A 14315-nucleotide genomic window follows, 5' to 3' on the forward strand; every position below is an offset into this window, starting at 1 on the left:
AAGAAAAACCCTTTTCTGAAAGTGAGTAGTTGGGGAGGCTAAGCATCAGCTGAGATTGATCTCTGGGTAAAGTCTATTGAATCATGCAGAAGCGTATTGAAGCAAGGCCAGAAGACCCACTCAGATAGAGGAGGTAGACCTATACAAGGCAGGATATGTTCCAACAGGATCAAGATTACTATGGAAATGGGGAAAGGGATAGCTTTATGGGAGAAGGGATGGTTCAGTGGTTTGAGCATTGGCCTGCTAAACCCAGGGTTGAGAGTTTAATCCTTGAGAGGGCCACCTAGGGATCCACAGCAAAAATCAGTACTTCATCCTTCTAGTAAAGGCAGGGGGCTGGACTCAATGACCTTTCAAGGTCCCTTCCAGCTCTACGAGATAGGTATATCTCCACATATTTATATTTAAGCCTTCACAGCCCACTCACCACCCTACTGTGGTAATGATTATTGAAGCTATTTCCATTAAAAACAGAGTTACCTGTAATTAAGAGAACACAAAGAGACCATCTAGTCCAGGGTGTACCTACTCTAGGTAGCCATGTGTTCCTATCACCCTTCCCTTGTCCTCACACCATGTATCTCTTGCATCTTGTCTTACATCAAAATATAAGTACTTCAGGACAGAGACTCTTATGGTTTGGGTTTTGGTTTGTTTTAAATGGAACACCCCGCAAAGCTAAGCTGTGGTCCTTATTGAGGCTATGAAACAGTACTGTATTTATCATAATACAATTGAGCACATCTAAACTATTTGTTTTTGTTTTACAATACACCGCAAAGGTGTTTTAGAATCCATCTCAGCATGCAGAATCCCTTATTTCTCCACTCAGCCTGTCAGTATCACTTCCAACTGACACGAAGCATTCCCACCATCACCAAATCTGAAACACACTGCTTCCACAGAACTGAGAGCACCTGTGAGCCTAGGGCACAAGAAACTAGAACTGCCCCCTCATCCCCAAAAGAACAGAAAATGAAATGTGTATGGTGTGGGGGAGTGGCAGGATGGAGGCGCTTTCACAAAAAAAAATACTTGGCATTACCCACAGGGCTGGCCTCTATCAGTTCAGGATAGATAAAAGTGACAGAAATATGTACCTTTGCATACAGCTTGATAATTAGTACAACAGTCTCCTCTGGTCAAGCAGTCTTCAGAGCAATGACAGGCATTCTCTTCATTCCTTGCCTCTCCACAGCGATCTTTGGTACATTCCCAGCCTCGAGCTAAAATATTCACACGGTAAGTGAAAACATTAAAGAAGATATTTTTTAAAAGGGTCCATAGCACTCAGTTGACCATCTCAGTGAAGTTAGCCCAATCATTACCGTTGGCTTTGGAAGTCTGTGATCTGCACAGTGTTTGAAATCGATAGGTTGACTATAAACAAAAGAAGATGTGAGCCATAGACGAGTGAGAAGTTTTGAGTGCTTCCCCATTCACAAGCAGGGAGTTTTCTTACTCTCTGATCCGGTCATTTAAGCCACTTTCTTAAACTTAATACCAGCAAAAGCATCGCTAAAATATTGTTAAGGAACTTCTCTCCCCTTCCCCACTAACCCCCGAACGAAGGATATGGTGAGGGATCTGGCGCATAAGTTATGAATATTAGCACGTCTCACATACACCACCCCCACGCCCACCACACACACTACTAGTAGCTTTAGGAATCCACTATATTCAATGACCATTACGTCTATGGAGGGACATAAAAGGGAGCAACATGGCATGCAATTGGGACTTTTACTCATGCCAACCTCCTCAACACATGAGATACGAAGATGGAAGGAGTCCCTTTATCAAAGCTTATTGCAGAGGTCGGCAACCTTTCAGAAGTGGTGTGCCAAGTTTTCATTTATTCACTTTCCTTTAAGGTTTTGCGTGCCAGAAATAAATTTTAACATTTTTAGAAGGTCTCTCTCTACAAGTCTATATATTATATAGCTAAACTATTGTCGTATGTAAAGTAAACAAGGTTTTCAAAATGTTTAAGAAACTTCATTTAAAATTAAATTAAAATGCTGATCATATGCCGCTGACCCGCTCGGCCCACTGCCAGCCTGGGGTTCCATTCACCTAGGCCGGCAGCAGGCTGAGCGGGGCCTGTGGCCGGGACCCCAGCTGGCAAGGGGCCGGCAGCCAGAACCCCAGACCGGCAGTGGGCTGAACGGCTCAGCCCGCTGCTGGTCTGGGGTCCTGGCCCTGCCCACATAGAGTGGGCACCTACCTTCTCCCTGGCTTTAGCCCATTCTCTTCCTCTCTCTCTGCACTGAGCTGAGCTGAGGGTGGGGGTGCACTGAGCATAGGGCTTGGGGTTGGGCTGTAGGGTCTGGCCAGGAGCTAGAATGAGCAAGGGGGCTCAGGGTTGGGGCGGGAGGTTTGGGTGTGGAGCACTTACCTGGGCAGCTCCCATTTGGTGTGAGGGGTACAGGTGGGAATGGGGGGGGCAGGACCTACGTTTGGTGCTCAGGGTGGGGATGTGGGAATGCAAGAGTCAGGGCATAGGGTGTGGGGGAGCTGGGTATGTGTGGGGGTGCTGGAGTCAGGGCTGGGGTTGTGGGGGGAGGGGGTACAGAGGTCAGGGCAGGGGCCTGGGGGGTGCGGGACTCGGGGCAGAGGGCGGGGTGGGGTTTCAGGAGACAGGGCAGGGGGCTGGAGTCATGGGGATGCTCCCAGCCCCCTGCCCTGAGTGGCTCACGGAAAGGGGCTGGAGGGGATATGCCCTAATTCCACCCTCCTTCCCCAAGGCCCCATCCCTGCCTCTTCTCCAGAGCAGCAAGCAAGCTGCCGTTCCGGCTCTGCTTCTCCCACTCCCTCTCCAGGGGCATCAGCTGTTCGGCCGCAGGGAGGGAGAGGAGATGGGGCAGGAACCCAGCAGACTGGGGGAAGAGGAAGGGGAGAAGACACCTTGGCTGCTGGTGGAGGCTGCCCTGCAGCAGTAGCCGGCAGGACCAAGCTTCTGCCCCCTGCCCCCGCAGGAGAGAGCGGTGGGCGGGGGCAGAGAAGAGTGGGCTGGGCCAGGCAGGATTTTTAATGGCACGCTGCTGGCAGCAGGCTGAGCGGGGCCGGTGGCCAGGACCCCAGCAAGCAGGAGCATGCCATTAAAAAAAAAAAAAAAAAAAAAAAAAAAAATCGGTTCACGTGCCGTCTTTGGCACGCATGCCGTAGGTTGCTGACCCCTGGCTTATTGGGTGAGAGTCTGTGCTGCACCCCAGAAAGGCACAGCACAAAACCTGCTGTCCAGGGCAAGGTGGCTTATAAGTGACCTTTGCACCCTTCCAATCCCAGGGAGGCCATCCACATAATTAACAGTCCTGAAGGCCTGTCCCAGTTGAGCAGCACAGGCACCGACTCTGTGGGTGCTCTGGGGCTGGAGCACCCATGGGGACAAAATGGGGAGAGGACCTGCACAACATCTATGCACCAGTTAAGCCCTGACAGCATCAGTGGGATTTAACCAGCGCATTAACCTGTGTGGACTCCTCTGCACAGGCATGAAACCCACAATATGAGAATGAACATTAGTTCCCTAAGTACTCACCATTATTAGGGAGAAAGACAACATCTCATAGTTACCACAGTTACTTCCTGTTCTAACTAGAGGAGAAAACTTTAGTATCTCCGTGTGCATAACTGTTCGTGTTTTTACGTGGGGCACTGCAGTAATACGATTTACTTTTTAGGTGGGATCTAATGTAAATAGAGGTGCAGGATGCTTCCCGGAAACCAAGGCCGAGGCAAAGAAAACCCAGTAACTGGGGAAGATACATGGACCAGTGCACAAATTAAAGTAAGTAAGCAAGGACCACGCATGAGAAAGGCTGAATGTGTTCAAAGACGGGATGAGTAAGGCATGCCCTGACCGTTGTCATTAATCCATAGCCAGCTATAAGCAGAGTGTATAGATACAGAGGAGTACAGCTCTCATACCTGTCTTTAAACATAGTTCATCGAAGTCGAAGCAGCAACTGTTGTAACTCTTGCACAGGTTGTCACAACGGCAGCCCGGAGGCTCAGCCTCTTGAAGCTCAAAGCATCTGCTTTTACAGGACCCAGAAGTACTGATCCAGGGGGAATCTGACAGGACTGTGTGGAATAAGAAACAGGGCAACATTTGTCAGGCCATTAATGGCTGGTGTGTGATTGCTTAAACTAGTGCTACTCTGAGTAATGAAACTTCAGCTGCCCTGTTACAGCAGAGGGAGGTGAAGGGAAAGGGAAAGGAAAAGGAGAAGCACCTTGGGTGTTGACAGAAGCAAAAGTCTAATTAACTCAAAAAAAAAAAAGTTCCTCTTTTGAGGGGGTGGGGGGTAAGCAGCATGCTGTGATAATGTCCTGCAAAGAACTGCACCTGGCTTTAAGTCCATAATAATCAAGCAAATCATTAGCAGAAATAAAATCTCAGAGGCCCAGTTATGGGAGCTTCAAATACTTCCCCAAAACAGGCCTTTGCAGTTAAAAACTGCATGACATTTTCATGCTCAACTGGGCAGTTAGCATGGAAAGGAACCGCAATTAGTCTACATGACAGTCAGCAGGATTCTGTTTACTGTACTATAAGGTGCCACATCAACACCACAGTGAAAGGAAACTGTATGATACTCTACTCAACAAATTGAGTTAGTGGCCAATAAAGTGAGGAAATGCTTTTTTGGTGGGCTTCTGTAGAGCATTAAACTATAAAAACAAAACTTTCAGCAATAACACTGACTCAGAAACTGTAGACCATTCATAAAGCAAGAAACGGAGTCCATTAATAAAGCAAGCATTAGACAGCAATGATCCCTTGGGGGTGAGGGACCCCCAAGTGGGACAAAACCTACACTCTCCTGGCTAGGAGTATCCCCTATGACACCAAAATATATTATGGGGAGGCTGTTTGTGACTCCACGGTGAAGGATGCTTTATGGACATGGGCTAAAAATCGAGCATATATTCAAGTTTTTTCTTCCTAAGTAGGTGTTTTCAGTATGAAGTTTCATAGTACCTTTTGAATCTTTTGATTTCTTTTATTCAATTTTTAAATGGGAAATATTTGAAACCAGTTAGGGACCGAAGTTTGTCAGCAGCAGTCAGACTATTTCTTGTTGAAATATCTACATAAAATTAGTAGGGCACAAATCTTAAGTAGATCTGATTTAACAGGTACTTTTGGAAAAGATTGTGGATTACGGGCCATTTTCTGCTGCTGTTCTACATAGCTGAAAGTTTATCAGCAAGCAGAATGGGGGGAAAAATAATCTTCCCCAAACAAAATCATCATCCCAACACTTAGTTGTGGGAGCATACGGTAGGCATAGGTGCTGGAACTTAGGGGTGCTCCTGCACCCCTAGCTTGAAGTGATTTCCATTATGTACGAAGTTTACAGTTTGGTTCAATGCATCTCAGCGCGCGCGCGCACACACACACACACACACACACACACACACACCCATAAAAATTGTTCCAGTGCCCCTGAAGGTAGGAAGGCTGGAAGGTACTCTTATGGGTTTCAAATGAGTCACTTGGTAAAGGCAATGTGGGAAGACTGGAGAAACTAGGGGACAGAGTTAAGGTTGTGCGGTATGGTAGTCTAAGGTATGTGCACATATGTGGGGCAGAAAGTACCATTAGATGGTGTAATATTTTTCTTTGCTATTGGGTCAAGTAGGGTGGTGTTTGTGAGAGAGAGAGCGTGAGTGAGAGAGAAATACTCTACGTAAGATCATGGGAGTATCCCTTCAGTTAGGAACCCCCTCAGCCTTCCCTTGATGAAGCCATTTTAAAATTTTCAATATTTTGGCCGTTTAAAATGCCATAGGGTTAAAACTTTGTATGCATGTTGCCAGCACAGATCCATGAGTTTTTCCTTCAGTTACTGAAATCAGTCCTCTTGTTTGTTTCGGCAGTGGCCGCAACCAAGCAAAATTCTATGCTTTACATTTGTTTCTTCTTCCTATAATCCCTAGTACAAAACTAGATGAATTCTGAAAGATGTAGTTTTACCAGGAGTTTACTAACAGAGGGACTAATTGCTTCTGGTGTCCGGAAAAATGAATGTTTTAAAGCTGAAAAATAAGGGCTGATTCAAACAACATGGGAGCTTCTGTATTGTTCTCATCAAAACCACAAATGATAATAAAGCCTATTACTCCACAATAGGCATTGATATGTAGAGCATATGTGATTCCCAGTTAATCCTGGTGTCCTTTTAAAATCATTTGGGCCCGATCTGCAGAAGTGCCAAGCACCAGCTTCTCTCACTGACGTCAGCAGAGGCTGTGGCTGCCCTGGGCTTATGAAAAACAATCAGATCCATCTGTTTGAAACCAGAGTATGTATGTCAGCTCAAGTTTCCTACACAGACAGGACACTGGAACCTCTTTGAAGCTGTAAGAAGCTGGTTTTTTTTTTTTTTTTTTAAAGTGTCATTACTGCACTAATCCTTTATTCCAGTATGACAACTAGACTTTAGAAGGGACATCTACTTCCAAACTCAAATGTATGTCCTCTGCACAGAATTGTCTCTCTCTCTCTCTCATATTAAGACACTCCAAATTTATGGGAGGACTTTTGAGATTGCTGTAAAATTTAACACATGAAGATTCGTTTCAATGAATATTAAGGGCCTAATTTTCTGAAACATCCAGCGCTCATTTAGGTACTTAGAATGGACAGATGTTCAGAAATGGTCTGCTGCTACCAGTCCCATTATTCTCCACACCAGCTGCTGAGCACTTCTGAAAAGGAGTGCTGGACACTTCTAAAGTCTCTTGCTTCTTTATTTTACATGCCGTATCTTTGTTTTTAAGACCCAAGCCCCAGATATGGCAAGTTTGAGTGTGAGAATCAATTATGTTATTTCAGAATGCTTCATAATATTACCATTGCCCTATTCATTTCAGTGGAATTAAGTTACTTTCAACAGGGTCTTTGCATAGTGGGGAGACTACTCCATAACACTGTTGAAAACCACACGCCAATGTCTATTTACAAAGGAAAATTTGGTGAGTCTTACTGCATGTTATATAAGCAACTGTCTGTCAGCAGTGTTTGAAATAGTATCTCAATGACTTAGTGTTAGCTGTGGGGAAGAATAGTTTCCATTATCTTCTAGGTAGGAAATCATTCAGCTATAGATCTTTTGTTATTTTCCATGCATCTGACAAATATAGTATATGTCTTTGCTACTCATGTGACAAACTGTAGATCACAACTTAACAGTAGCTTGATAGAACGTCTGAGTTAACACATTGGTTATACCCATGGGTTGAGTTACTGTAAGACCCTTCACATCATATCACCAAGAGGACTCATTTTAACACCCATAGCCACTGGTTTGCTTCAGCTGACCTTCCTTTTGAGGCTGAACACAAACTTGCAGGTCATACATCCAGCTGTGGCCAGGGTACTGATGTGTGCAGAATTGTTTGAACAAGTATTGTCAGCTTTATAGGAGCTGCACTGCTGATAACTAAGTAGCAGGTTTGAGTTGTCAGATGCTCCTGCATTGAATATGAAGTTATGAACTTTTCTGAAAATTCCTAAATTGTCAGGAGCTTCTAAGCCATCAAGGCTGGATCCTGCTGGAGAAAGAGAGGACCGTGGCTGCCTTTGAACTTCAGGAGTTTTTCCCATTTAACACTAGAGCTGCTTATATCTTTTTTTGGAAGTTCAGTCTTTGCAAGTTAAGCTCAAACTATTGTTGTTCTTTAAGGAGAGCTTTGAGTGAAGTGGTATACCACTGATTAAGAGACTAAATCCTATGGAGGCATGTTGCCTTTTGTTCGCTATGTAAATGATTATGATAACACAGAGCCTGGAAATGCTATATCCACCTAGAAGAGTGCCATATCAAATTGGCTGGTTTCACTAAATTGGATTATGTGGTCAAAATGCAGTCTGTTTGCAATAGACAGACTGCTTCCAGTAGGACTTCCATCCGATGGCAACTACTCAGGCATGTTTGCATTATCCTTAGTAGAGAAACTGCATGGTAAGAATTAGGCAATGGCTACATATACGTAGCAAGAAAAACAGTTATTTGAAGAGTTTTGGAGCAGCAGTGCCACTGCATATTATTTATACTATATTTTGCAAAGTGCCATTGAAATGGACAAGATTTTAATGCAAGACCATTTAAAGTGTATCATAATTGTTCTGGCATAAGTACAATTCCATGATTAGTTGTACGCTTAAAAATACACATTTGATCAGTATCCAGGCTCCCACATTCACAGATCTAAGAAACAGATTTTAGCTCCCATCCTGCCAGTAAGACCAGCCTGTTGTGTTTAAGTAATATGGTTCAAGAGGATACTATACTAAGACTACACATTCTGAAGCTACTTAACAACAGGTCTAGAAGACCTATACTCTACCTAAACTTACAGTAATAGTTAAGAAATGGCAGAATCAGTTATTAATTTCCCCTGTTTTGGGGAAATTGGGTCCTTAGATGTTAACAACAAATAGCTGAATTAAAATAACATCATTTAGATGAATTCTTTAGAACTTACATACTAATGACAAAGTAGTAGTAATAGAGTTAAAGTCATGATAGTCTGGATTCATAAAGCAGCACTAGAATGACAAGGTTTGGGATTTGAAAGTGCTATAGTACACACCAGTTCAGACACGACACCATTCAGGTACAACAATGAATGATGAAAACATTTTTTTAATCTTAGTTTTTCCAACAGCTACATCAATCCTATAGGATTATAATGCAGACATCAAGATACATGTAAATACATATGCCAAAACTCAGTGGAGTTGAACGAGAACCTGCAGCAATCTTTTAGCTTGGCATTTCATTGCACTGGGTTTCTAAGTAGACTATTTCCATATGCAGTTTCCATTATGATTAGTGGGAGTCATATGTGATTGATAATTTCAAAGACATAAGTAGACTCCTTTGATCAGAGCATTTAAAATTTGTTACCAGTTAAAACAAGTTTACTCTTGTGCAGAGTAGTTTCCCGTCATAGAGGGCAACTGAGCTCTTCCATTTATTACATTTGTACATAGATTCTATTATCTCAGATTTTACATCCTGTTTCCATTATAAATTAACTTTGATATATTGGAAGTAACCTGGTTGACATAAAAAACAAGAGAGGAAACCCTCACTTGCTGTCTCTTATTGCTATATTCCAGACAATTGGCTGTCCTTGTACTGATCAAACCAAAACAAGTGACAGTCTGTATGTGGAAACCATGAAACACAGGTCTTACTATTACTGCTACAAACATATCAGGCATACTACCTTAACATCCGAGACGAGACATGCTAAGAGGAAAGTAATAGGAGCCATTTATGTTTTTACAGCAAAGTAGGTGGTGCTCTTCTTTACGCAGGAAAAAAATCCAGAAGCAACATCCTTTTTAGTTACCTAAATGTCCTTACTAAGTCAGCCACACTCATTGATAAATGTGTTGAGTAGACACCAATTCTGGGGAAGGTGAGGGGGGAACCTAACAAACTCCTTACTGGGAACACAACTTACTCAAGTCACTGTAAACAAGCAATTTCTTTATGGAAGTTCTCACCCTATCGTTATAGTTGGGTATTGTAAATGAAACCCTTTCATTTCAGCTATATTAACCAAGTCAAAGTCAGTTACCACAAGCTTCCTTTTTCATGCCAAAGGAACGAACAGAGACATAAGTCAAGACTACTTCCCCACCCCGCCCCCTTCAAAAAATTTTTTTTCCCCTTTTCCATTTTATACGTTTTTCCACTTGGCGCATGCCTCAGGAGACAAAATCCTATGTTTCCCAACAAAATAGAAACAAAGGTCTCTGTTGTGGCATGTCCTTTCTCTTTTCCACCCAGAAGAGAAGGATGTGAAACGGAAGAAAAAAAAAATACATGACTGACAGCACATCTGCTTCATGCAGTTCCCAACATTAACACCTGCTGATCTCACCCCTTCCCTCCTCCAGTTAGTTGTCTGGTGTCTACTGTTCACAAATCAGCATGACTAGCAGATACAGAAATTTAAGAAGCTATTCCCAGTGACTCTAGACTTGAAATGACCCTGACCAAACAAGTACTGCACAAATTTCTTCTCTAGCTCATTGAATGAAAATTGTGCACTTTGGAATTACCTGATCAAGTTACATTTATTTTAATTTACTAACTGAACCTATTCAGTAGGCTCTATGAACAAAAAATGTCAGGCACAGTCTACAACAATCAATTGCAATATCAGACTAAGTTAACAACTCTAAAATAAGCCTAATTCTCCATAGTCACATGCACACAGAGCAAAAGTTTAAGTAAACAGGTAACCTATAGGTGAGTCCCAAAGGTCAACAGACTCAGGCTTGTTAACATACCGGTACTCTTCACTATAACCCAGAACTAAAAGGAACAGAGTGGGAGTGGTTTCTAACCATGGTATATAACATAAGGTTAGTGAGATGTACAGTTTATGTCATTTACTGTACCTGAGATTGTGCCCTCATCCCAGTCTTCAGATCTTCTGAATCGATTTGCTGTAAATCCTACACAGACGTTAACCCCAAAGGCAAAGGCAAATAAGGATATTACCTGCAAAAGTAAGAGAGCAAAATGATCAAACTAAGCAAAACTAGAATCCAAATTTAAGAGTATTGTGACTGAAAAAAGGAGGGACCAGATATATTATTTGAGTTGCTAGTCACTACAGTTCCTATTACTGGAACAGTAAATGACAGTCACAATTTTAGAGTAATCAAAACCAGAAGGGGACTTATGAATAAAACATCTGATTTAAAAGCTCAAATGTTTCTTTTTATAGGAAGTTTTTCAGGAGACACTGGTTAGTCCTCCTTTCTACACAAACATGCTCTTTTCCTTTCCTTCCCTACCTGATGTAACTGGAAACAGCTTTTCTTAGCCATACTAGAGAATTCTTGAAAAGCCTTCACAGTATGCTCTCTTTTTCTTTATATTGAGTGCAGTGCTGTTTGCTCCGTGAGTTGAGTCTATTAGCTACAACTAATCCCACCTGGTGAGGTTGACAGGCTCATTTGATTTGTCCAGGGGTGATTTCATCATGTTTCACTCACAAATCGCAGCTCTGAGTGCAAGAAGCTGCAGGCATCATCCTCTCTCCCCCCCTCCCCCACAAAACGCACACACACACTTTTATGTGGTTTCCTCTGCCCAGGCAGGGTTTTCTCATGTTACTGTGGCCAAAACCAGTTCATGTTCATTTTATTCTCCTCACAAAAGCAACACGGTTAAAAAAAAATAAATCAATGTGTTTTCATCTCCCTAGAACGGAAAAATCTCTTGGTCTAGGGAATGAAAATTTGCCATCTTCAAACATGAGAAAACTTGCAAGCGAGGATTTCAGTGCAGTTAACTTTTAGAGAATAAAAAAACCGCACACACAATAACTCCGCTGATTTTGTGAAAGAGCCGCAAGGTTTTTTTACTGGTTTGATAAACTCAGTCCTTGGTCTCACACTTGGGAACTGCGTCGAAAGTTTCCAAACGGTTCTCATGGCAGAATCCCCAGCAGTGTAGCGAATTCTGATAAGGTTCCTTTTCCAGCATTGGGATCCCTTGCATTGCTACACAACGTACTTATGTAACTGCTCGCAACTGCATCCACGCATGCTGAAGACCCAACACAGCTAAAAGAACGTGACATTTCAGCCTCCCGCTCCCTTATTTGCCTTTTAAACATATATGTATCACACCATTTAGAGTTCAGCAGCTCTGATAAGCAGCTCTCTCTGCAGAGCAGACGATAACGGTGCATGGAATTATGGTTCACGCTGGTGGTTTAAATGTTATTTGCTAAGGCGAATTATTTACCAAGTTAGTTCGCCACATTTTTTATCTCCCGAAAGCGTCTTTTTACTAACAACTACACTTAAAGGGACAGAGTCACAATTTGTCAATCTAACCCCGGACTTTCCTGGAGAATCATCACATATTAGAGGGTTTGCACGAAGGTCCAGTAAGACTTTTTTTTTAAAATAAACCAGTTTAAACACATACCATAGCGCTTCCATTAGAAGCCGCGCTCAGGCAATAACCACTCTCACTTCGTAGCCTCACCTTCCTAGGCAGGGCTAAAACCCACCCTGGTTTACTAGCCACACCTCATCGCACAGCCCTTAACAGAAGCCGCCCTCGATTCTTTTTCACGCGGGTGTGAACAGAAAGTGGTCTCCTGGCGCTGCTGTATCTTCGCCACGCAAACCACAGGGGGCGTAATCACGGGGAGCGGAAGCCAAGGCGGCTTCTGTTCTCAATGAAATGATGCAGACGATTGAAAAAAAAAAGAGACATGCTCGATTTACTCCGCAGCCAGTGCTAAACCAACCGGAGCATGCGTGCTACGGTAGGGGATCTTGCTTGCAAGAGGGTCCTTGAGTAGATGGGTCAAGAGTCGAGCCTGCCCCAGTTTGGCTGGTTTGAAAATGACCTGGATGGTCGGATTACAGACTGCCCTGCATGCTGAAGTCCACTTCTCCATCCAGGCTTGCGCGGATCCCTAGCCCGCCATAAACCCTGTGTGCGCGAAGGTTGTGTCATGATGTGCCTGCGCTCACACAGAGCCGGGGGGAAGGACTGAGGAACCGATTCATTTTTCTCCCTCCCCACTGAAACAAAAAGGCTTTCTCATAACCAACCGGGGAGGCATCACCTCTTGGCAAAGCAACTTGTATGAAGCTGCGCTTCGCTAGAAATGTTTCTGTTTTGTTCCTGAGAATATATACTACGTGACTGATAGAACAAGACACGATGTTCAGCTAGTGTAACTGGAAATGAGAGTGAGTGGAACGTGCAAGGTGTCCTTTAAAGAAACCATTCTACCATTTGATGCAATCTGTTGCAAATATGTGCTCTTTGGAGGTGCTTTCTGAGCACCCGAAATAAAAGGCATCTCTGGCTGGTGTGATTTAGTAATTAACCGAGAGACAGTGAGCTAAATTGGGACACTAGAAATCAAGCCAATTTAGTAGCACTATTTTAACAGGGAGCTCTTAACCTTCCCCCTCAAACAAAATCCTTGAGTGGTCATTTGGGTGAGCCTACCAATGTACTTTGAAGGTCACCAGTTCCAAGCTGTGACTGACCAATTATGGAAGCAGAATCCAGAGTTAAGGGCACCTCATTAAAAACACCCTGTTCCACTCCTTAGCTAACCAAATATAGGTCATGTTAGCAAAAGCAACACAACTGAAGAGGTAACATACAGCAAGAAAAGCAGATTCTAGGGTAGCCAGGACCCTAACCATATTTATAGGGCTTCATTGGTCAAAATCACCACCTTGGATAACACCTGAATAAGCCAGAGGCCTACAGACTCCCTTTCTGTCTCCCGTTCATCTAATATTAGGGCTGTAGTTGGGGTAGTGGTTGTGACAGTATCAGATCTAGAAGAAAAGGATGGTGAGATGTCTAGAAACAGGTAGTGGCTGGGGTGTAAGCAAGCCAAGGGTTTGGCAGAAATTGGCTGGAATGAGAAAGAGCAGAGGCAGAAGGTGGATGTGAGCGGGCAAAGTAGTGAATGGGGTGGAAGTTTGCAGTGGGTTTTTTTGGTTTTCTTTTGTTGTTTGTTTCTTGAGGGAGGATATGCAGAGATTTTATTTAATCAGGTTCATTATTTACAGCTGAGATCACTTTCACATACTATTTTGCTACCCTACATGGCAACATTATTTCCAAACCAATTTAAGATCTACAATATAACTGTTCACTCAACACATAAAACAGCTCTTCATAGAAAAAAAATGAAAATTAATTATAGAACAGTAGTGCATACATTTTACTCCTGAAAAGCCAGCTTTATTTTAAAACACTAATGTTTGGAAGATTGGATCTCTGAATTTGAGGAGATCAAAGATACACACTTGTGATTTTAAAATTATTTTGGTTAGTAGTCATTTCATAGAATTTATCTTTAAGGTGTACCGGAATTCACCTATGTTTTTAAAAAAATGACACTGGTGAGAGGTAAGAATTAATATATTGGCCATCAAAAATTCAATACAACTGGCTTCCTTTGTACAACTTTAGCCAAAAAAGCTCCACATAGTGAAGATTTAAAGAATCAGTCAGTTAATGCTTAGAGGTAATCTACCAAATTAGGCACACTTCCTTTCACTTTCATGTTAACCAAATTAATCTTGATCAGCAAATGGTTCTGAAATTAGAGTTTGCTAGTAAACTAAAACATATTTAGATACATGAATAGCTGGTAAAATACTGAGTCACAGGTGGGTATGTGGAAAGCCAAGTCGCTTTGCCCATCACTGGTGTGCATTACAGCTGTCCTCATCTGTTCAGGGTGTGTTTTAGTTAAGTCTACACAGGCAGGAA

The 14315-nt window shown here is 42.8% G+C and overlaps 1 protein-coding gene across 7 annotated transcripts in view; it reads right to left on the minus strand.

The window, feature by feature from the left end:
• Nucleotides 1-14315, minus strand: part of ENPP2 (ectonucleotide pyrophosphatase/phosphodiesterase 2) — a 100367-nt gene that overhangs the window by 58192 nt on the left and 27860 nt on the right. Inside the window, exons 1-4 of one of the 7 annotated variants that reach the window (XM_039522717.1) lie at nt 11985-12510; nt 10439-10541; nt 3934-4089; nt 1104-1229 (exon numbers count right to left, since the gene is read on the minus strand). In XM_039522717.1, the coding sequence (XP_039378651.1) occupies nt 1104-1229; nt 3934-4089; nt 10439-10541; nt 11985-11987 (388 nt within the window). In that variant the 5' untranslated portion in view covers nt 11988-12510. Of the gene's footprint in view, nt 1-1103; nt 1230-3933; nt 4090-10438; nt 10542-10840; nt 10999-11413; nt 11498-11984; nt 12511-14315 lie in introns of those variants that run through there. The other 6 variants (XM_039522719.1, XM_039522714.1, XM_039522713.1 and 3 more) reach the window with 6 other exon arrangements.

This window comes from Mauremys reevesii, linkage group 2 (genome assembly GCF_016161935.1).
Source record: "Mauremys reevesii isolate NIE-2019 linkage group 2, ASM1616193v1, whole genome shotgun sequence".
In the NCBI taxonomy this organism is placed as follows: domain Eukaryota; kingdom Metazoa; phylum Chordata; order Testudines; family Geoemydidae; genus Mauremys; species Mauremys reevesii.